Source organism: Rhinopithecus roxellana, chromosome 12 (genome assembly GCF_007565055.1).
Source record: "Rhinopithecus roxellana isolate Shanxi Qingling chromosome 12, ASM756505v1, whole genome shotgun sequence".
Taxonomy (NCBI): domain Eukaryota; kingdom Metazoa; phylum Chordata; class Mammalia; order Primates; family Cercopithecidae; genus Rhinopithecus; species Rhinopithecus roxellana.
In genome coordinates, this window is record NC_044560.1 from 23,868,395 (window position 1) to 23,892,173 (window position 23,779).

At 51.5% G+C, this 23,779-nt stretch overlaps 2 protein-coding genes across 8 annotated transcripts in view; one reads left to right on the plus strand and one right to left on the minus strand.

Annotated features, from left to right (window-relative positions):
- Positions 1 to 18,120, minus strand: part of GNB1 (G protein subunit beta 1) — a 112,315-nt gene extending 94,195 nt beyond the window's left edge. The window contains exon 1 of one of the 3 annotated variants that reach the window (XM_030913800.1): positions 17,817 to 18,082. The gene's annotated coding sequence lies outside the window, so the exon portion shown is untranslated. Of the gene's footprint in view, positions 1 to 17,816 lie in introns of all 3 variants that reach the window. The other 2 variants (XM_030913799.1, XM_030913798.1) reach the window with 2 other exon arrangements.
- An 89-nt stretch (positions 18,121 to 18,209) lies between these two features.
- Positions 18,210 to 20,589, plus strand: LOC115892399. 5 transcript variants are annotated; one of them, XM_030913802.1, is made up of 3 exons: positions 18,210 to 18,389; positions 18,750 to 18,830; positions 20,214 to 20,589. In XM_030913802.1, exons 1-3 carry the CDS (start codon positions 18,313 to 18,315, stop codon positions 20,308 to 20,310), a joined length of 255 nt encoding a protein of 84 aa, XP_030769662.1. In that variant the 5' UTR covers positions 18,210 to 18,312; the 3' UTR covers positions 20,311 to 20,589. The 5 variants fall into 5 exon arrangements, 2 of the variants coding, with proteins under 2 accessions (XP_030769662.1, XP_030769661.1); XR_004052290.1 differs by lacking the exon at positions 20,214 to 20,589 and having other exon boundaries at positions 18,210 to 18,394; positions 18,750 to 19,691; XR_004052292.1 differs by lacking the exons at positions 18,750 to 18,830; positions 20,214 to 20,589 and adding an exon at positions 18,894 to 19,691 and having other exon boundaries at positions 18,210 to 18,394.
- The last annotated feature ends 3,190 nt before the right edge of the window (positions 20,590 to 23,779 follow it).

Consider the following 23,779-nt stretch of genomic DNA (forward strand, 5'->3'; position numbering starts at 1 on the left):
TCCGGCCCCTTTTTCTATTTAAATTCTCTTATAAGTTTCTTCAACCTCCAACGGAGACTTCATTTCACAAGCCTGGCCACAGGGGGAATGGGAAGACATGGGAGACAGCTAGAAACACAAGGGGCGAAGGATGAAGCTCCAGGAACTGTAGCAGGTTCAACAGTGTCTCCCCTAAAATTCACGTCTACGTGGAACGTGGGAATGTGACTTTATTTGGAGCGTCTTTCCAGGTATGATTAGTTAAGTTAAAACCAGGTCATACTGAATTAGGGTGGCCCTAATCTAATAACTATGTCCTTATAAGGAGAATAGCGACACCGAGAAAAGCCCACAGAAAACAGAGGTAGACTGAGTGGCTCCTCTACAAGCCACACTGCTGGCACGCACCAGAAGCCAGAAAGAGGAAAGGAAGGGTCTTCCCTTGGAGCCTTCAGAAGCACTGGGGCCCTGCTAACACCCTGATTTCAGATTTCTGTCCTCCACAACTGAGGGAATCAATCCATTCTGAGCCATCCAACTTGTGATGATTTGCTACAGCAGCCACAGGAAACTAACACTGTGTAATTTCTGAAGACCTTTACTAAGCCAGAACCACAAGGGTAGAAATCACAGATCAGCTTGGAGAAGGACTTTTTTCCTTTTTCTTTGAATAGAGACAGGGTTGGAGTGCAGTTGAACAATCAGATCACTGCAGCCTCGAACTCCTGGGTTCAAACCATCTTCCCACCTTAGCCTCCTAGACAGCTAGCTGGGACTACAGGTGTATGCCAACAGGCCCAGTTAAGAAAAAGAGAGCGCAGGCCAGGCGCGGTGGCTCAAGCCTGTAATCCCAGCACTTTGGGAGGCCAAAACGGGTGGATCACGAGGTCAGGAGATCGAGACCATCCTGGCTAACACGGTGAAACCTCGCCTCTACTAAAAAAAAAAAAAAAAAAAATACAAAAAACTAGCCGGGCGAGGAGACGGACGCCTGTAGTCCCAGCTACTCGGGAGGCTGAGGCAGGAGAATGGCGTAAACCCAGGAGGCGGAGCTTGCAGTGAGTTGAGATCCGGCCACTGCACTCCAGCCCGGGCGACAGAGCGAGACTCCATCTCAAAAAAAAAAAAAAGAAAAAGAAAAAGAAAAAGAGAGCGCAAGAGAGAAGACGCGCATGCGCACACAAGAGACACAGAGAGAAGAGAAAGAGCGAGAGCGAGCGTGCACATGCACGAACCAGTGGGCAAGTGCGCACATGTGCAAAAATGGGGTCTCACTATGTTGCCTAGGTTGGTCTCAATCTTCCCTCCTCAGTCTTTCAAAGTGATAAGGGTCATAGGCATGAGCCAACACACCCGGTCAATGGAGAAGCATTTCAGGAATGAAGGCAAGGAGTCAAACACCATCAGTAGTAGCGGTACTGGAAGCTAACACTTTGAGGTCCTGCTTGGCTTGAAGCTAAGAATTTTATGTGTAGCATGTCATTCAGTCCTCACAACAATCCTGTAAGACAAGAAAACTGAGGTAGAGATGTTCAACAGCTTGCTCCAGACTTCAAATCTGAGATGGCAGAACCAGGATGTCCAGCATATGGATAAAGGTACAAGAAATACCACTGATATCTACATAATTACTAGTCACATTTTCCAAGATGAATGACATTTGGAAACAATTACAAAGTAGAAAAATCATAATTTTAAAAATCTATATATATACAGGCTGGGCATGGTGGCTCATGCCTGTAATCTCAGCACTTCAGGAGGCCAACATGGGCGGCTCACTTGAGGTCAGGAGTTTGAGACCAGCCTGGCCAACATGGTGAAATCCCGTCTCTAATAAAAATACAAAATTAGCCAGGCATGGTGGCGTATGCCTGTAATCCCAGCTACTCAGGAGGCTGAGGCTGGAGAATCGCCTGAGCTGGGGAGGTGGAGGTTTCAGTGAGCCGAGATTGTGCCTCTGCACTCCAGCCTGGGCAATAAAGTGAGCCTCTGTCTCAAAAAAAAAATACACAAACACAGAGTGGGACCCCCAATCCGAGGAAAAATATCTCCACACACATGCACGAGAAATACAGAACACTAGAAGAAATATAATAATCTTATGTGGTTATTTCCTGATCGAGAGATTACAGATTTTTGCTGTATGTTCCTAATTTCCCTTTTTTATAAAATTTTATTTATTTAAAAAAAAAAATAGAGACAGGGACTAGCTGTGTTGCCCAGGCTGGTCTCAAACTCCTGGCCTCAAGTGATTCTGCCTCAGCCTCCCAAAGTGTTAAGATTACAGGCATGAGCAACTATGCCCAACCCCCAACTTACTACAATGAACATCTTAAACATTTTTATTAGCAAAATGAAAAAGTTGAAAATAAAAATGAGACAACAGGAACAAGATCTCCAGAGAAAGAGGACAGGATAGATGGTGGAGGCAATGGAAACAGATTGGGGAGTTTAAAAAGAGAAAAACAATAAGAGTGGCTAGAACAGACACCAAGATTAACTGGGTGTTGAGTTATATAAGATTTAGGTATGTTTTAAAGTATAATAGAAGGAGCCCTGACAAGATAAAACTGTTGGTAACTGTTTTCCAGTGGAAGAATGTTCCTTTTGCTAACATAGGAAGAGGCAAATGCAGACACAGAAGTCTTCTCAGACGAATGGGAAGAAAGAGCTCATGCCGGCAGGTCTATACTGCACAGGCTCCAGGAGCAATGAACCAAGAACCGAGTTCATGCATGGGTTCCACGGTCACCACGGCCAGCTGCCTGGTCTCCCTGTACATCCAGTCATCTGTAAGATGGAGCTATTAACAGCACCTATCAGAGCTGATGTGAGGACCATGCAGTAATAGCATAGTTCTCAGCATGGTGCCTGATCCAAGGAAGGTACCCAACAAATGCAAGCTAATGGCACAGGCATCTTCAACAGGGCAAAACGCAAGTGCGCCAACTGCCATGGGAGTGTCAGGCAGAGGGACTGGAAGGCCAAGGTTGTAGGGAATTTATTTCAACAGGAAAACCTTCAAGTACCTCTCCCAACACATAATTACATAATATGTATGCCAAGCGGGGATTAACCAATTTTCCAGGACTTATTTCAATTCCAAGTCCAAGCACAGCCCTGACTTGGGGCTTCTCCTGCCTGGAACCCTCTTTTCCCAGATGTCTGTCTGGTTTGTCTTCTCACCTCCTCCTACTCTCTCCTCAAATGTTTTGACCATCCTTTTCAACATGGAAGCACCAGCAATGCCTAGAGCCCTACAACAGACTTATCCGCCATCTTTTTCAGCACACAGCCTTTCCCACTGTCTCATAGGTGACGTGTCTCTCACCAAAGCAAGTTGGCGTATCTTATTCACTGCCCATCACCTGCCCCTCCTTGACACATCTTCGGCCCTGAATATGCATTTTACCAAAGATCTCTCCCCTTTTCCTTTACGGGCGCTGCCCTGTCAGTATTCCCATCCAAAATCCGTGCAGACAGAGCCTCCCCTAGCCCCACACTTGTCTCTCCGACTACTTTCCTACAAGACTCTCCTCACCCCACTGGAACTCACTGGCCCTCAGCAATCTCTACCACTGATGAATCCAGCTCCAACTTCAGACCATTCCCTCTGCTCTCAGAACACCCTCTGTAGGCTCCATGACACTAGTGCTGGGTCTCCCAATGTCTGGTCACTCCTTTATGTGTTTCTCTTCCTCTGCACATCCCTAATACAAGGGCCTCTTCTCTTTTCTTTTTTTTTTTTTTGAGACGGAGTCTCGCTCTGCCACCCGGGCTGGAGTGCAGTGGCCGGATCTCAGCTCACTGCAAGCTCCGCCTCCCGGGTTTACGCCATTCTCCTGCCTCCGCCTCCCGAGTAGCTGGGACTACAGGCGCCTGCCTCATCGCCCGGCTAGTTTTTTGTCTTTTTAAGTAGAGACGGGGTTTCACCGTATTAGCCAGGATGGTCTCGATCTCCTGACCTCGTGATCCGCCCGTCTCGGCCTCCCAAAGTGCTGGGATTACAGGCTTGAGCCACCGCGCCCGGCTGGGCCTCTTCTCAAGCTACACCAATGGGTCTTCACCGCTGACAAATCTCGGTTCTCCTCCCCAGGAAAAGGCACAATCCTATAGTACTGCACACGGGGGCAGGGACAGGGTGCCTGCCTCCAGCTGACAACTTCTCTGGTCCCCACAGGTGCCCTGGGCCTGGCCCACTCTCTAAACCAGCGCTGCTCAGATATTTCAGCTCAGGCCCCCTCTACATCCTCAACTATTAAGGACCCCAGGGGCTTTTGTTTATGAGGGTTTGATTTATCAATATTTACTATGCTATAAATTAAAACTGAGATGTTCTAAAATTGTTTATTAAATGATTTGAAAACAAGCCCACTGCATGTGACCATACATAACGTTTTTATAAAGAATAACTATTTTCTTGGCTGGGCACAGTGGCTCGCCTATAATCCCAGCACTTTGGGAAGTGGGCAGATCATGAGGTCAGGAGATCAAGACCATCCTGGCTAACACGGTGAAACCCCATCTCTACTGAAAATACAAAAAATTAGCCAGGCGCCTGTAGTCCCAGCTACTTGAGAGGCTGAGGCAGGAGAATGGTGTGAACCCAGGAGGCAGACCTTGCAGTGAGCCAAGATCATGCCACTGCACTCCAGCCCAGGCGACAGAGCGAGATTCCGTCTCTTTTTTAAGAAAAATAGGCCGGGTGCGGTGGCTCAAGCCTGTAATCCCAGCACTTTGGGAGGCCGAGACGGGTGGATCACGAGGTCAGGAGATCGAGACCATCCTGGCTAACACGGTGAAACCCCGTCTCTACTAAAAAATACAAAAAAAAAACTAGCCGGGCGAGGTGGCGGGCGCCTGTAGTCCCAGCTACTCCGGAGGCTGAGGCAGGAGAATGGCATAAACCCGGGAGGCAGAGCTTGCAGTGAGCTGAGATCCAGCCACTGCACTCCAGCCTGGGCAACAGAGCGAGATTCCATCTCAAAAAAAAAAAAGGAAGAAAAATAATCTGGTGAGAAGCTGTATTTTATATTTGTATTGTCTGCCTCAATGGAAGCAATGGATCTTCACATCTGTGTCTGCTCTCAGCCTGCTGCAACACACAGTTTTAGCTGAAGTCTATGAGGAAAATTCAGTCTCACATAGATATGCAGTTAAAAGAAAAAGAAGAGGTTTCTTTTGTTTTTTTTTCTTAAAGAAGTAGGGTCTCAGCTGGCCCGGCGCAGTGGCTCACGCCTGTAATCCCAGCACTTTGGGAGGCCAAGGCGTGTGGATCACAAGGTCAGGAGATCGAGACCATCCTGGTTAACATGGTGAAACCTCGTCTCTACTAAAAATACAAAAAATCAGCCGGGCGTGGTGGTGGGCGCCTGTGGTCCCGGCTACTCAGGAGGCTGAGGCAGGATAATGGCGTGAACCCGGGAGACGGAGCTTGCAGTGAGCCAAGATCACGCCACTGTACTCCAGCCTGGGTGACAGAGTGAGACTCTGTCTCCAAAAAAAAAAAAGAAAAAAAAAAAAAGAAATAGGGTCTCAGTCTGTCACCCAGGCTGGAGTGCCATGGTACAACCACAGCTCGCTGCAACCTCAACCTGCCAGGCTCAATCAATCCTCCTGCCTCAGCCTCCCCAGAATACCTGGCTAATTTTCAAATCTTTTGTACAAATGGGGGTCTATGTTGCCCAGGCTGGTCTCAAACTCTTGGCCTCAAGCGATCCTCCTGCCTCAGCCTCCCAAAGCACTGGGATTACAGGTGTGAGGTGTAATCAAGAACAAAAATTCATTTTATATTTTATTTTATTTTATTTTATTTTATTATTTTATTTTATTTTATTTTTTGAGATGCAGTCTCGCTCTATCCCCCAGGCTGGAGTGCAGTGTCGCAATCTCGGCTCACTGCAACCTCTGCCTCCCAAGTTCAAGTGATTCTCCCGCCTCAGCTTCCCGAGTAGCTGGGATTACAGGCATATGCCACAACGCCCAGCTAATTTTTTTGTATTTTTAGTAGAGATGGGGTTTCACCACGTTGACCAGACTGGTTTTGAACTCCCGACCTCCAGTCACCCGCCTGCCTCAGCCTCCCAAAGTGCTGGGATTACAGGCAATGTAGGAAAATGTAGGTTCACTGAATTAAGCAGATCTTTCAAATACTGACACATTTCATTACATATTTTTTAAATTTCATTAGTATAATCACCTAGCTTATAAGAAAAGTCTATCAATACTGGGAAGATGTCAAGCTCATGGTAGCAGAACCAAGTTTTCCAAAATGTTCCTTTGAAAGCTCAAATTTTATTACTGGCAACAATAGTGTTAGTTATTTTCCTTGAAGTATCTCTTTCACTTCATTCATTTTCAAGATAGTATCTGCCAAATATCCACATCTAATCTAAACAGCCGTTGTTTCCTGTCTGCCATTCTTTCAACTCAATTACACAACTCCTCCTGAGACAGCTAGTGTATTTCACTGTGCTTTATACCTACTTCCATTTTATCACACAAAATACTACAAAGATAGATTTTCAAATGATAAGATTTAATACAGTCAATTTTTATTGCTTCACCAAGGACATTAGATTAACAGGGTTTTCTTTCACTGTGGGTTCATGGCGGTGAAGAGCACTGTGAGTGCCTTGACAGTGGCTGCTGAGACTAGTTTGGAACCAAAGCCTTGAGCTGTGCTAAGGAGACAGGAGTTTTACCCTCCACTGCTTCTGCAGCATCAATGAAATGTCAACACAATGAAAAGTTAAATAACATCTTAATATGATTATGAAAATAGTTCTGACCAAGTGAATTCCTGAAACGGTCTCAGGAGCCCCTAGGGGTCCACGATCACACTTTAAGAACCACTGCTCTAAGTGACCACTGCTCCTAAGACTTCAATCATCATCGAAATGTTGCTAACTCCCAAAGGCCTGCCTCCATCCAGACCTATCCTCCAGAGCACCCCGTTCACAGGTACAGGAGTCACTATGTCAACATTTACTGCGTACTGTTTTAGGGGCTGGTCTGCAGTGAACCAGAGTGCCTGTGTCCACGGAGCTTAGAACAAGTGGGAAGAGCAGTATCAGGCTATGAAGACAGAGTGGGGTAAAGCGACAGAGATCAATGAGATCAGAGCACACCCTCGGAGGAAGGGATACATGAACAAAGGCCTGAATGGAGAGAGGGAGTGAACTGTGCAAACACACAGCCAGGAGGAGAGTTTTCCAAGGACCGGGAGGAGAAAGTCTAAGTCCCGCTGTACCCTTGATGCAAAACATGAGAATGCCTCAGAAAGTCCTCAAACCCAACACGCACAAACTAAACTCATCATACCCCACAGCTAACCAGAGGGCAGATGGAAACCTGTGGTCATTTACATCTTTCTCGCCACTCTCACCTTCCCTTCGGTCACCGGGTCTTATCAATCATCACCCTGCTCCAGACCCCTTTCCTTTTCTACACCAGCTTTGCCAACTGACTAGAGGCCCCTCCCTCCCCTGGGCACTCTACGTTCAACTACCAAGTAATGATCCCCATCAGATCAATCTCCTTACAACTCTTCCAAGGCTTCCTGAAGCTCTCAAGGTAAAAGTTCATTTTTTTCTTCTTTTTTGAGTCTCACTCTGTCACCCAGGCTGGGGTGATCTTGGGTCACTGCAACCTCCGCCTCCCGGATTCAAGCCATCCTTGTGCCTCAGCCTAATGAGTAGCTGAGAATACAGGTGTGCACCACCATGCCTGGCTAATTTTTATATGTTTAGTAGAGACGAGGTTTCACCATGTTGGCCAGGCTGGTCTCAAACTCCTGACCTCAAATGATCCGCCCGCCTTGGCCTCCCAAAGTGGTGGGATTACAGGCGTGAGCCACTGTAACTGGCCTCAAGGTAAAAGCTCTTTATCCAGGCTCTAAACCTTTTGGCTTCCACTTCTCACCACTCTGCTAGCTCTTTGGAACTTCCGTCCCTGGATGTGCTGTGCTCTTACCCGCTGGATAATTACTGAGCACCTGGCACACATTGTGCTGGGTGCTAGAGACAGTAAAGGAGACCAGTTGGTTGCCGGATAAAAAACACACCATCTCATCAGCCTAGGATACACTCCTCCCCTCCATCCCCACCTGGCTGCCAGACAGACTCCAGTTCAGGTCTCAACTTGAAGCTTTTTTATGAGAAGCTGCCACTAAACTCTGGACAGGGTGGTCTCCCTGGGAGCCACAGCCAATGCCCTCTGCTCTGTGCACGCGTGTCAGGCTCCCTATCAGACCATGAATTCAGCAAGGCCCTGGATCACGTGCCTTCTACTACGGCTCACAGCCTCAGGACCCAGTAAGGTGCTAAATTGGGGCCGGGCACAGTGGCTCACGCCTATAATCCTAGCACTTTGGGAGGCCAAGGCAGGAGGATTGCCTGAGCTCAGGAGTTCGAGACCGGCATGGGCAACACAGTGAAACACCATCTCTACAAAGATTTAAAAAAAAAATTAGCCAGGCGGGGCAGCATGTGCCTGTAATCCCAACTATCTGGGACGCTGAGGAAAGAGAAGCGCCTGAACTCGGGAGGCAGAGGTTGCAGTAAGCCGAGATCACGCCACTGCACTCCAGCCTGGGTGACAGAGCAAGACTCCATCTCAAAAAAAAAAAAAAAAAAAAAAAGAGAGAGAGAAGGTGCTAAGTCAACATTTGTTAAATAAATAAACAAATCAGTATTACAGTTTATAAAAATAAGTGGAAAATATTTAATTATTGTCCCTAGTCAGCAAAAATCAAGGAATGTCAACAAATTTTGGTGAAATTCAAAGAACTCTAGCTTCATAAATGGGGGGAGGAGAATTCTCTAAAAAATGAACATAAACGGGCAGGGCATGGTGGCTCATGCCTGTAATCCCAGCACTTTGGGTGGCCGAGGCGGGTGAGGTCAGGAGTTCGAGACCAGACTGGCCAATACAGTGAAACCCCGTCTCTACTAAAAATACAAAAATCAGCTGGGTGTGGTGTCGGGCGCCTGTAATCCCAGCTACTCTGGAGGCTGAGGCAGGAGAATTGTTTGAACCCAGAATGTAGAGGTTGCAGTGACCCGAGATCGCGCCATTGCACTCCAGCCTGGGCGACAGGGCAAAACTCCGTCTCAAAAAAAAAAAAAGGACAAAAACTTACCAGTTTTCAAAATGAGGCATAGTTCAAGATTATTCTGCAAAGGTAAAGGAAAGCCTTTAAGACCAGGGTGCTGTGGCTCACATCTATAATCCCAACACTTTGGGAGGCTAAGGCAGGAGAACCACTTGAACTCAGGAGCTGGAGACCAGCCTGTCCCTGTCTCTACAAACAATTTAAAAAAATTAGCTGGGCAAGGTGGTATGTGCCTGTGGTCCCAGTTACTTGTAAAACTGAGGCAGGAAGATTGTATGAGCCCCAGAGGTCCAGGTTGCAGTGAGCCATGATCATACCATCACATTCCACACTCCAGCCTGGGTGACACAGCAAAACCCTGTCTCAAAAAAAAAAAAGAAATAAAAAGAAAAACCTTTCAAGAAAAGACAAGGATGTGAGAGAAGATTTAGTAGAAAGTGAGGTAGTAAAGGCCGGGCACAGTGGCTCACGCCTGTAATCCCAGTACTTTGGGAGGCCAAGATGGGCGAATCACAATGTCAGGAGATCGAGACCATCCTGGCTAACATGGTGAAACCCCATCTCTACTAAAAATACAAAAAATTAGCCAGGCGTGGTGGCGGATGCCTGTAGTCCCAGCTACTCGGGAGGCTGAGGCAGGAGAATGGCGTGAACCCGGGAAGCGGAGCTTGCAGTGAGCTGAGATCCGGCCATTGCACTCCTGGCCGGGCCACAGAGCAAGACTCTGTCTCAAAAAAAAAAAAAAAAAAAAAAGAAAGTGAGGCAGTAAATAAGTGATAGGGATTTGCAAAGATAGCTAATATGTATGTTCCACACCCTGAACTAATATTCTTCTGGAACCATGGAAAAATAAAGAAAAATCTCAGTACACTCTCATCTTACAATAACATTTTTTAACCTTGCCATAAAAGAAATCTTTACAAACCAAGGCCATCAGCAACAGAAATGGCTAACCCTTGCACAGCTCCGTTATCAGTGCCCGCATCTGGACTCACTCAATCCTTACAATGACCCCATGAAGGCGGCTCTAGGATGCCTGTGTCACAGATAAGGACAGACACAGAAGTCCTAACACTGCAGGTGACCTAAATTAAGGCAGGCTCAGGGAGGACAGAAAGCTCCTGTGGAAAGGCAGAAGTTGGCTTGATCTTGATTTTCAGTGCGAATAAAATTCCTAACACTGCAAATCAGCCAGTGAGGTGACAGAGCTGAGCTGGGCTCTAACTTAGTGCCAATCCTTTTTGGAAACTACTGAATTTCTCTCCCTCCCTAGAATTTAGGAACTATTTTATTTATTTATTTATTTATTTATTTATTTTTTTGAGACGGTGTCTTGCTCTGTTGCCCGGGCTGGAATGCAGTGGCCGGTTCTCAGCTCACTGCAAGCTCCGCCTCCCGGGTTTATGCCATTCTCCTGCCTCAGCCTCTAAGTAGCTGGGACTACAGGCGCCCGCCACCTCGCCCGGCTAGTTTTTTGTAGTTTTTAGTAGAGACGGGGTTTCACCGTGTTAGCCAGGATGGTCTCGATCTCCTGACCTCGTGATCCGTCCGTCTCGGCCTCCCAAAATGCTGGGATTACAGGCTTGAGCCACCGCGCCTGGCCAGGAACTATTTTAAAATTCCTATGACAAACTTCTGAAATCTACTGTAGACTCTTTGACATGCTCATCTAATTAGAAAGTGTCCAGAATATTTTTTTTTTTTTTGATGGAGTTTCACTCTTGTTGCCCAGGCTGGAGTACAATGGCACGATCTCACCTCACCACAACCTCCACCTCCCAGGTTCAAGCAATTCTCTTGCCTTGGCCTCCCGAGTAGATGACATTACAGGCATGTGCCACCATGCCCGACTAATTCTGTATTTTTAGTAGAGACGGGGTTTCTCCATGTTGGTCAGGCTGGTCTCGAACTCCCCACCTCAGGTGATCCGCTCACCTTGGCCTCCAAAAGTGCTGGGATTACAGGCGTAAGCCACCACACCCAGCCCAGAATTGTTTAAAGTTTTATTAATTACAACACTCGGCGGGAAGTCTGTAATCAACATAGGGAATATATTTTCTAAGTGCCACAGGACTGCACACAGACATGCATGGAGACACGATTACCCACCAGTAAACAAGAATACATTCCATTGATGCCCTTAGTATTCCAATTCTTTTTTTTTTTTTTTTGAGATGAAGTCTTGCTCTGTCCTCCAGGCTGGAGGAGTGCAGCGGGGAGATCTCCACTCACTGCAAGCTCCGCCCCTCTGGGTTCACACCATTCTCCTGCCTCAGCCTCCCAAGTAGCTGGGCCTACAGGCCCCCGCCGCCACACCCGGCTAATTTTTTGTATTTTTAGTAGAGACAGGGTTTCACCGTGTTAGCCAGGATGGTCTCGTTCTCCTGACCTCATGATCCACCCGTCTCAGCCTCCCAAAGTGCTGGGATTACAGGCGTGAGCCACCGTGCCCAGCCAGTATTCCAATTTTAACAGGTGAATGAATTAATACATAAAGTCCTCTCTTGATAAAATGCATTAGTGAGCTTGCAGCAACTAATGATCAAATCATTATTTTATCTGCCTCAGCCTCTAAGTTCTGCTGGGACTACAGGCGCCCACCACCTCGCCCGGCTAGTTTTTTGTATTTTTTAGTAGAGACGGGGTTTCACCGTGTTAGCCAGGATGGTCTCGATCTCCTGACCTCGTGATCCGCCCGTCTCGGCCTCCCATTTTGCCATTCTGTTGAACGGCAAAATACGTTCAACAGAATAAACTTAAGAATTATCTTAGATAAACTGGGCGCGGTGGCTCACAACTGTAATTCCAGCACTTTGGGAAGCAGAGGCAGACAGATCACTTGAGATCAGGAGTTGGAGACCAGCCTGGCCAACATGGTGAAACCCCATCTCTACTACAAACACAAAAATCAGCTGGGTGTGGTGGCAGGCGCCTATAATCCCAGCTACTTGGGAGACTGCTAGGCAGAAGAATCGCTTGAACCCGGGAGGCATAAGTTGCAGTGAGCCAAGACCGCCCCATTGCACTCCAGCAATGGCAATAAGAACGAAACTCCATCTCAAAAAAAAAAAAAGATTTGCCTTAGATAATCTTAATTTGGTCTTTTTAATCAGTTAACTTTTAAAAAATGGGTCTTTTTCAGAATTCTAATTTAAGAAGACATAAAAAAAGAAATACTTTCACTTAATCTTAAAAAAAAGAAAACAGGCCGGGCGCGGTGGCTCAAGCCTGTAATCCCAGCACTTTGGGAGGCCGAGACGGGCGAATCACGAGGTCAGGAGTTCGAGACCATCCTGGCTAACACGGTGAAACCCCGTCTCTACTAAAAAATACAAAAACTAGCCGGGCGAGGTGGCGGGTGCCTGTAGTCCCAGCTACTCGGGAGGCTGAGGCAGGAGAATGGCGTAAACCCGGGAGGCGGAGCTTGCAGTGAGCTGAGATCCGGCCACTGCACTCCAGGCCGGGCGACAGAGCGAGACTCCGTCTCAGAAAAAAAAAAAAAAGAAAGAAAACAAGCAACATTGCTCTATAAAACAGAAAGCTTTTCTACCACTGAAAGCCAGGAGTAATTTCCACTGATTACCATGGCACCCAATGGTAGGCACTGCCACAAAAACAAGAGGCTAAAAGATTTAAAAAAAACTTTCAGCATCCCAGCAGAACGCAGTGGTTCACGCCTGTAATCCTAGCACTTTGGGAGGCTGAGATGGGCGGATCACCTGAGGTCAGGAGTTCAAGACCAGCCTGGTCAACATAGTGAAAGTCTGTCTCTACTAAAATAAAACTTTAAAAAATTATCTGGGCATGACAGTGGGTGCCTGTAATCCCAGCTACTCGGGAGGCTGAGACTGGAGAATCACTTGAACCTGGGAGACGGTGGTTGCAGTGAGCCGAGACTGCGCCACTACACTCCAGCCTGGGCGGCTGAGTGAGACTGTCTCAAAACAAAAAAAGCTTTCAGCATTCCACTAATCCACTAGCAAACTCAAATGTCTATAGATTGTCTATATTTCTTCAATCAAAATTCTGGAACAAAATACACAGCTTTGAAAGAGGTAGTGCTCCATCCCTCTCCCAGAGCAGCTGATGTGATGTTATATTTCTTTCTCTTCATACACACTCCCGTGTATGTTTGCCCTACTTTTTCTTTCAGTAACGTTGAACACTGCAGTTTCATAAACTATTTCTGATAGTTTCCATTTTAAATGTATGTTATCTCCTTATTCTATGTTCCTAAACCAAACACTTAACTGAATTGCCTACTTCATAATCTCTCCAACCACTCTTAACAAATGCAAACCTGAAATCAGAATTTAAACACCGGTTTAAATTTTTTTTTTTTTTTTTTTGAGACGGAGTCACACTGTGTCACCCAGGCTGGAGTGCACTGGCGCGATCTTGGCTCACTGCAACCTCCGCCTCCCGGGTCACGCCATTCTCCTGCCTCAGCCTCCCAAGTAGCTGGGATTACACGTGCCTGCCACCACACTAGGCTAATTTTTTGTATTTTCAGTAGAGACGGGGTTTCACCATGTTAGCCAGGGTAGTCTCAATTTCCTGACCTCATGATCCACCTGCCTCGGCCTCCCAAAGTGCTGGGATTACAGGCATGAGCCACTACGCCCAGCCAAACCAGTTTAAAATTTTCTAAAAATTTGTGTTCCATGTCTTATGAGACTTACGCTAAATAGGGGTTTCAAAATAACATGGCCTGCCATATGGTCAAGCCAGATTTAAAAATTGAGAGTATCTATTACCAATCCACTAATGCTAAAGCCAAAGTCACAGACAGTAAGAATGTAATCCAATTTAGAGACCGACATGAGCCAAATCTTTTGGGCAGAGACAAACAATCCAATGACAAAACTACAATAAATGCCAACACTGCACTTCTAAAATAAAATCAATGTTATTCATTAAAGTATTAGCTACAAAAAGTCAACTGATGGTAGATGAGTCTACAGATGCCCTGAAGACCTTTCTCATCCTTTAATCAAAGCTGTATTTAGCTACAAAGCTACAACTTTTCCAGTGGACCAACACACACAGAAAATGAACCAGAAGACACAGAAAATTTTTAACAAAGCAAAGGGAAGAGAACAAAGCTCTGGTACTTTTGCGGGATAGTACAACACCTCCTTTGAGAAATAAATTGACTCCTCAAATTCTACTTCTCAAGTGATCAATATAAATCTACCTACATGATACAAGTTTGAAAGCGAAGTCATTGGGCATTAAAAAGATTTACAGGGGTTTAACTCTTTTGAGACAGTCTCGCTCTGTCACCCAGGCTGGAGTGCAGTGGTGCAATCTCGGCTCACCGCAATCCCTGCCTCCTGGGTTCAAGCGATTCCCCTGCCTAAGCCTCCTGAGTAGCTGGGATTACAGGCGCCCACCACCACGCCCGGCTTTTTGTTTGTTTGAGACGAGTCTCACTTGTCGTCCATGCTGGAGTGCAGTGGCGCGATCTTGGATCACTGCAAGCTCCACCTCCTGGGTTCACACCATTCTCCTGCCTCAGCCTCCCGAGTAACTGGGACCACAGACACCTGCCACCGCGCCTGGCTAATTTTTTCTATTTTTAGTAGAGACGGGGTTTCACTGTGTTAGCCAGGATGGTCTCCATCTCCTGACCTCGTGATCCACCCGCCTCAGCCGCCCAAAGTGCTGGGATTACAGGAACGAGCCACCGCGTCTGGCCAATTTTTATATTTTTAGTAGATACAAGGTCTCACCATGTTGGCCAGACTGGCCTCAAACTCCTGGCCTCATGTGATCCGCCCCACCTCCCAAAGTGCTGGGATTACAGGCGTGAGTCACCACACCCAGTGGGTTTTACACTTAAAAACAAACGACAACAAAAAACACTATTCTGCAGCCTCTTGAATCTTCTAAGATCAAAATTAAATCTGAGAAAATTTACTTCAACTCTCCCACCCCCCCAAAAACAGAGTTAACTGAAGATATCAAAGAAAAATAAAAACATTTTAAAGGTATCACCGAAGAGCACTGTCAGTACTTATCTCATGAGATAACTATGACTGTGTCATAAATTCAGATTATGCGAGAGAAATAGCTTTTGTCCAGTGGATATGCTCTTTTGACAAAGTCAATTCTGAGCTGAAATTTAATGTTGGAACAGTTTCCTCTATAAGACTCATCTTGAAAGGTTCCAGCAGAAGATGAAATGTCATCCTCACACTGGGCCTGGACAGTGCGTGCTTAACTGGGAGGGGGCACAGGCACCTCAGAACTTAACTGATTTTCCAACTCTCAACGTCTAAAAGAAAAAAAAAAAAAAGGGACTTTCAGTGTTGACAAAACCAAACGCTCCTAACCTGGGACCACCGCCCAACACCTGCAGTCCAGCCTTTCCCCAGGGTTGACAGGATGAGCCTGTAGACCTTGCAGTTGCAGTTCATTTCTGCGCAGCTCTCTACTTGTTAGAAAGTTCCGCCTTACCGCGGGGCGCGGTGGCTCCCACCTGTAATCCCAGCACTTGGGGAGACCAACGTGAGTGAATCACCTGAGGTCTGGAGTTCAAGACCAGCTTGGCCAACATAGTGAAACCCCTTCTCTACTAAAAATACAAAAAATTAGCTGGGTGTGGTGGCGGTAGCTGTAATCCCAGCTACTCGGGAGGCTGAGGCAGGAGAATCACTTGAACCTGGGGGGCAGAGGTTACAATGACCTGAGATCGCACCATTACACTCCAGCCTGGGCAACAAGAGCGAAACTCCATCTCAAAAAATAATAAAGTTCTGCCTTACCATAAACCAAGCCAAAATCCACCACTCAGTCCTACCCCGGGGGGGCTCTCAGACCTGTCTCCATGTCAGTGGCACCAGCTTCATCCCCAGCCACGCGCCCAGCGTTAGCAAAGAAAGAAGGACCTGCCTATTCACTTTCTTGATATATATACTTTCCCAAAGAATCCAGAATAAACTATATATCTCAATAGCATGAAAATTAAAACCTTACATTCAATAAAGAGCTCCTCCCTCTCCGAAAAGACTATCACTTCAGATTAGAAAATAATTTATGCAGAAACCTTATCGGTAACAATGCTTGCTCCAAAGGCCTTATTCAGTATGCATGGTTCACTGGGACTTTTCACAAACTAATACGTCCATTTGCTAATCATGAAAAATAATCTTCACATTTTCTTAATAATCTCACCAGCAACGGCTTAATCAGCTAATACTATTTGAGACTACTGTTATCAGATAGATAGCAACCTGAAAATACAATGAACCAATGCTCCCCAAACGAAAACCGTAGGTTAAGATTTTTACACTATTTATCCACAAGTCGAGTACTGAATACCCTAACTGTAAATGCACACCAACTCCCTTTTCAAAACACAAATTTTAACATCGGCATTTTCCTTCAATAAATGCATTTCACAATCCTAACAAAAACCTTCCATGAAGACAGGATGGACACGGTGGCTCAGGCCTCTAATTCCAGCACTTTGGGAGGCTGAAGCGGGAGGATCACTTGAGACCCAAAGTTCGAGACCAGCCTGGTTAACAGGTTCTCTTTTACACAGAGATCCCATCTCTATTATTTTTTTTTTTTTAAAAAAGGCTTCCATGAAGATGAATTAAGCAAACAAAGCTGATACTGCTTCTGCATGCTAACCATGTAATTTAAAGGACACAAGAAATGTTAAAATACCATTCGAACCAACTATCGATTGACAGGGAAAAATATAGGAGGTTCTTAAAAGTCAAAAGCCTCAGCCAGCAGCCGTGTGGGATTTTCAGCTCCCCACTCCCACCCCCACCCAGCTTTCAGCCGAAAAGCCGATCCAGGCAGGAGGAAGACACCCAGCCTTTGCGCTATTTCCTGTCCTCTCCCCCACCTTCGGGCCTTCGGAATATCGCAAACCGGGCCCCGAAACTCGGAGCGGCGGCGGCCGCCCCACAAAGGCACCGCCGGGAGCGCCATCTTGGCGCGGCCACCGGGCCCATTCATTCGCGGGCCCGGGCCGGGGTCCGCGCAACCCCCCGGCCGACACGCGCGGGGCGCCGGCGCCAGACAGACCCCAGCCTCGGCAGGAGAAGGGCGAGGCCACAGCGCGGCCGTCTCCGCGACTTGGCACAGCGAAAGGGCCGAAACCGTTATTTTCCCATTTCCCGACACCGCGCCCGGCTTCCGCTTTAAATCCCCACTCCGCCCGCGGCGCGCGGCCCGGCTTCCCCATTTCATTGTTCCCCTTCCCCGCGCTCGCCCCCTGCGGCCTCCCGGCCCTCAAAGTCACCCCGATAGGCGGCCCGCGCGGGGGTCCGGCCGCCGACACCGCCCCGCCTGCACGCCCGCCCGGCCTTTGTTCTCGCGCCAAGGGCCCGAGCGCCACGTCCGGCTCCCCACGCAGGGCCCAGCCCCGCCCGACCCGCGCCCCCGAGGCCCCGGCCGCCGCCACGGGAAGCTCCCGCGGCGCGCACAGCCCTGCACCCCGGGGCCGAAACTCAGACCCCAGCCCTGGGCCTCGGACCCCGGCTCCTCGCCCGAGATCCCGCCCTCGACCCCGACCCTGCACCCCGAACCTCGGACCCCAGCTCCCGGCCCCCGCCTTCGGACGCCGCCCGCCGCACCCGGGCGGGGCAGGAAGACGCGGCCCCGGCCGGCGGGTGCGGTGGGGGCGGGGCGGGCGCCCCCTGGGCGGGCCGGTGGACGAACCGAGGCCGGGTCCGGGGCTGGGGGCTGCCGCGCTCACCTCAGCGCCCTCGTCGCGGCCTGACGCGCCCACACCGCCGCCTCGGCCGCTGCTCGGGAGGTCGTCGCGCTCGGGCCGCGCTGCGCGCTCCGCAGGCGCTGCGGGCAGGTGCGCACCGGCAAGGCTCGGTCCACTCCCGCCGCGGCGGCTGCTCCACTCCCGACCCCGCTCCCCACTCGCCGCCCGCGCCCGCTCCCGCTCCCGCCGCCGCCGCCGCCGCCTCCGTCCGCCCCTCAGACGCCTCCAGCCATCGGGATGGGCGCGGCGGGCCCCTGCCCGCAGTCTCGGGAAACCCCACGCGTTCGCGTCACCACGCACGCCGCGCGTCGCGCGCGCTCGCTAGGCCCGACGGGCACGCGCACGCCAGCGCGCTTGCAACTCGCAACGGGCCCGAGCGCGTGTCCGAGCGGCTTAAAGAGGCCGTGTTGCTGTCTTCCCGGACCGCTGCTTCAGGAGACCCCCCCCCGGCGGCCCGGCCCTACGGGGACCGAGCGGGATGGGGACCGGGGCAGTGGGCCCTCGGAGACGGGACGGGGCGGGGGGAACACTGGCGCGGAGTCCTCCGGGGACAGCGTAAGGTTGGGTAACCGCGGGCGGGGGCTCCTCCGGGGGCGGTGGTTGGGTAACGGCGGGCGGGGGGCACTCGAGGGACGGGACAGGGGCGGGGAAGGCCGCGGGCGGGGGCGGTCCCTCTGGGGACGGAGCGAGTGGGGGCACCGCGGGCGAGGTCGTTGCCTGCAGAGGAGGCGCCGGGCCCCGCGAGCAGGTCGGGGTCCCGGGCAGGCGCAGGTGCCCCCCGGCATCTCAAGCAGGGACTGCGGCGAGCGCGGACGGGGCTGGCGGGCAGAGACCCGCGCGTGGGCTCAGTGCGTGTGAGGTGGGCCTCGGGCTGCGGAGGAGGGCAGCGCCCCGTGGCGCCTCTCGCTGCTGCAGGCAGGGCCGCCTGGCAGGAGCGGAGGCCGCGGACCCCTCCCAAGCCGCTGAGCAGTGGACAGCGGGGACCGGAGACCCCAGGTGAGGAAGGGGAACGAAGTCAAGAAGGCCACATGTCCTGACTTCCAGGCTTGGTGTCCTCAGAAGCCTCCAGGACGTCCATGGAACCCGCCCCTGCGCCCACCGCCTCCTGCTGTCTTTCCAGCTGAGCTCCGGCCGCCCCTCACCCCCCGGCTTCTTCACTCTGCTCCTCCCCAGCCAGCGCCCTGCTCTTCCACCCGCCTGGGCCTTCGTCCCCTCCGAGCTCCCCTTCCACACCAAACCTGGCGTCCGTTTTCCTCCAGGCCTGCACCAGCACAGCTGAAAGGGAGAAAGACCCAGCCTCATCCACTGGGCCTCCCCTCAACCAGGGCCACAACCTCAAGGGGCCACGCCACCCCACCCCCAACGCCTATGTCCCACCTTCTACTCTCTCTTCACCCTGGGATACCACCCGCCTCTCTCAGCTGGCGTTTTTCTTCTCATTTTGTGTGCATGGCGCTTGTGTGAGAAAGTGGACACACAGTAAGTGCGGCTTCTGGATGCGTCTGCCGCCTGCCCTCCCTGCCACGCGCTTCCCCCTCCCTGGGGAGCCTCCAGCAGACAGGGAACCCGTGCCTTCCCACCCTTCTGTCTCCCTCCCACTTCACTTGTCCGCGTCATTCCCGGAGGCCTTTATTTCTGGCACGAGATGCTCCAGGGTCCTGTTGTATTCTGCCTGCCCCAACCTGAACCCAGCTATTTCTGCTGGCAACCTGGTTCATTGTGGGAGAATGTCATGCAGAGCCCGGAGTCGGGCCCCGGTTGTGGTCATTGCTACTGGGGTGTCCTTGCAGCTGGTGGAGCAAGGGAGCACATCTGTGTACATGCTCCCACGCATATGTATACACACAGTTTCATGGGTGTTTTTGTCTATAATTTTCTTGAGCGCCACACGTTTACTCTGATGCCAGGCCAACACTACAGGGCTCAACCTGTTCCGAATGAGGGGCATCCTGCTTTGGGAGTGAGGAACCCGGCTCTGATTATCTCCTGTGTAACCAGTCTCTCATCCTCGCTTCCGCCCCACTGTATGCTACCCTCTCCTCACCCTGTGTGGCCTCTGACCTCCACGGGGCCACCGAGGCGCCATCCCCACAGGGGCACCTGCCTACCTAGCACAGTTGAGCAAGGACTGAACTCCCAGTGAAATTTTTTGAATTTTTATTTTATTTATTTATTTTTGGGTTTTTTTTTTTTTTTTTTTGAGATGAGGGTCTTCCTGTGTTGCTCAGGCTGGTCTCAAACTCCTGGGCTCAAGCAGTCCTCCCACCTCAGCCTTCCATAGGGCTGGGATCACAGGCAGGAGCCACTGCACACACGGGCTGAATTGTCAATCATATCACTGAAAGCATTGACAGTTCCCATCACCCACTCTCTCCCCAGGGTCCAGGCCCCTCCTCTCCTCCCCACTCTCCAGACACTGGCTCCTCGATGCTCCCTGACACCACCGAATTCCATGCTCCAGCCTTTGGCCCAGTGACTCCATCTACCTGGGACAGTCTCCCCATAACCTCATGTAGTTTAGGCCTTTGCGGGTGTCACCTCCATGGAGATGTCTCCCCAGCCCTGAGCATCCCTCCCAGGTACCTTGCTGGTTTCTTTTCTCCTGTGGTTTCTTCCTGGCTGCCTTCTGTGGGCCCTCCCCCTGTTGCCGTGTGAGCCCTGTGAAGCCCACTCTTACCCGCTGCTCCACCAGCCCAGCGTGGTGCCAGGCACACGGGGTCATCAGAGAACAGCTGGTGTGGCTGATGCTCTGAGTTCTGAGTGAGGAAGATGCAAGCCAGCACAGGGACCAGAGCCCAGAGCGAGAGATCAGGAGGGGCAGAACCATCAGCTGGGCCAGAACAAGGGCAGGGCGGGAGGAACCTGAGTGCTTGGATGTCAGGAGAGCCGGGCCCCTGCAGGCTTCTCTGCTTGGACACTCGGGGTGGAGCATGGGGCACATCAAGGGCCGAGGGAGGATGCAGAGTCGGGGGACGGTGTTCTGCACATTGGCAGGTGGACACTCCAGAGGCGGGGTGGAGCATGGGGCACATCAGGGGCTGAGGGACGATGCAAAGTCGGGGGACGGTGTTCTGCACATTGGCAGGTGAGGGGTTAGAGGCGGCCCTCAGAATCTGGCAGGCCTAATGCCAGCCTTCAATGCCCACCTGAGTTAAAAGTGGAACTAGGCTGGGCGCGGTGGCTCACACCTGTAATCCCAACACTTTGGGAGGCCGAGGCGGGTGGATCACAAGGTCAGGAGATCGAGACCACGGTGAAACCTCGTCTCTACTAAAAATACAAAAAATTAGCCGGGCGCGGTGGCTGGCGCCTGTAGTCCCACCTACTCAGGAGGCTGAGGCAGGAGAATGGCAGGAACCCGGGAGGCAGAGCTTGCAATGAGCCGAGATCCGGCCACTGCACTCCAGCCAGGGGGACAGAGCGAGACTCCGTCTCAAAAAAAAAAAAAAAAAGTGGAACTGAGGAGCAGGGAGAGGAGGCTGAGGCAGCAGCAGGGAAGCCCAAAGTGGGCAGCTGCCGTTTGTCACCAGAGACCTTCCAGCAGCTGTGGGATGGTAGGGGCCCCGGAAGGTCCCTGCAAGCCTGGCTCAGGGCCATGGAGGAGCCTCAGGAGGAGTGGCCACCACACTGCAGGCCAGACTGGACAGTGGCAGGGCTGTGTCCTGGGGCTCCCTTGTCCTACAGGCCACCATCAGCCTGGTCAGCCCATCTTGTTACAGCCAGGGCCTCGGAGGAAGGCCACACAGGAGGACACCAGGCCAGTGCCTGCCTTAGCCACATCCAAGGGGCAGGGTGCAGCCCCAGCACCTCCAGCTTATCTGTAGGTCCTCATGGTGAGGCAGGGCTGTCCCTGGAACTTGCCGCATAGTCCAGGCAGAAATCCTATTTGATGGTTTATGGAAGGCAAAGTTGAGAGGAAGGAGGGAGGGAAGGAGCAGGGGCCCCAGGTGCTTACTCCCAGGTCCTTACTGCAGCCTGGGGCTGCCCTCTGCAGTACACAGTCCCTGGGAGGTAGGGGCGTCTGCCCTGAGTGTGGTGTGACCGCAAAGATGCTTCTCGCCTCCAGCCAGAGCACATCCCTAGAGATAAGAAACTCCCGAGCCCTTGGTGGCCACGGGGGTCTAGAGCTGGGCTCAGACCTGCCCTCCCTGCCCCACCTCCATTCCTTTCAGCCCAGGCCTCTTGTGTCTTTTGTCCCTCACCTACTGCCCCACCCTCTCCCTGGCAGAGCAAACGCTTCCCAGAAACACTCCCTTCTCTGCAAGGATCTCAGAGATCAGCCTGGGTTCCTGAGTCCAGAGCCACACCCAGTCAGCTCTGGGTCCCGGAGTCCAGAGCCACACCCGGTCAGCTGTGCCCAACCCAGGGCAGGACTGAGCTGGGCCCCAGGGCGGAGGTGGCTGCCCTGATACCAGCTCCACACCAGGCCTACTCTAAAACCCCTGGGAGCGGGAGACACAATTCAGATGCCCCACCCCCACCTGCTCCTCAGCAGGAAATGGTCTAACGGGAAAGTAGGTCTTTTAAATCTGAATTATTCAATCTGTGCACGTGACAGGACCCACAGCTCCATCTCTGTGTGCGCCCCGGGCGCTGCGCTCCAGCCAGGCTTTGAAGGGTCTTGGAGCTGCAGGAGACGTTTCTAGATTTCCAGCTTTGGCAGGAGAGGTCCCTTTGTCTTGCCCTGGGCTCTGGGCTCCTGCAGGGCATCTATCCTCCTCCTACCAGCACTGTGAGGTTCTCCACCACACAGCCCTCTGCCATCGTCTTCACTTCCAGTGAGATCCAGGCCCCAAAGGACAGAATAGGGAGGGAGGGAGGGAGAGGGGGGAGCATCGTGACGGTGCCCAGGGGGTGCAGAATGTAGGTGATCAAGAAGAAAGCCCTAATTAGCTCCTGTAGCTTTCAAAGGCAGGGGCTGGTGGAGGAATGGGGCCACGGCACCTCTCCAACCCTCAGCACACACCTGCCGAGGCCCACTGGGTGCCAGGGTGGGTTTAGCACCAGACCCTGGCCCTGAGACCAGAGCAGGGCAGCTCTGCTTGAGGGGTTGAGTAGGGCCCTGGTGCCCAGCTTCATGGGGAGTGGCCAGTGAGGAGGTGTCACCGCAGCAGAGCCAGGCACAAAGTGAGGACAGGCTGCTGTGGCTAGTGAATGAGTGGCTGGCAGAGCTGGGAGGGTCACTGCCCTGCAAAGTCACAGACGTCATGGCCCAGGAGGCTAGTATGGCAGGCAGAGCGAATGCCAGGCCTTGGGGGTCTCTGGGAGGAGGCTGGCTGTAGCCCCCTGGACCCTGTCCTGCAGGTGCAGGGAGTTGGCCTCTGTACCCGACCAGGACCCGTCCCTTGTTCCGAAGCTCCCCACCATGCCTCTCACCCTCGAGCCTCCTGGCCACCAGCCTGTGGTCATGAATCATGAATTGCACATCCTTCTTGGGCACACGTGCATGCGCACCCAAGCTGAGTATACATGCATGTGCACAAACACATGAGCTGGGTATACACACGTGCACACACGGGGGGAATCGGTGTCTGCTGGGGGGTGGAGGAGGTGATGGTGTAAGTGAGCAGATGCAAGAGGGGCATGTTTCCCCTTCCTGCTAGCCTTGGACTAGAATCCCCAGGGAAAACTCAGGTGGCCTCCTGTCACTCTGGTGAGCGGCCCCAGGTGGGCTGACACTCGCAGAGGTAGATGCGTAGCTTAGCCCACCAGTTGCAGTAAAGGCCTGGCAAGACCCAGCCCCTGCCTCCCCTGCAGGCAATGGAACAATTCACCTTTCTCCTTAGAGGCCTTTATCATGGGCCCATCTGACCTCACTGCAGAATCCCGGAACTGCACACACAGAGATAGAAATCCTGGCTCTGTCCAGTGGCCCTGAGTGCCACAGATGAACCTAAATGAGGGACTTTTTTGTTTGTGAGACGGAGTCTCGCTCTGCTGCCCAG

Coding starts and splice junctions, on each gene's coding strand:
- LOC115892399 (XM_030913801.1), top strand. CDS start 18,313: ATGGGGACCGGGGCAGTGGGCCCTCGGAGACGGGACGGGGCGGGGGGA. Junction 18,390..18,893: donor CGGAGTCCTCCGGGGACAGC/GTAAGGTTGGGT, acceptor TGGTGTCCTCAG/AAGCCTCCAGGACGTCCATG.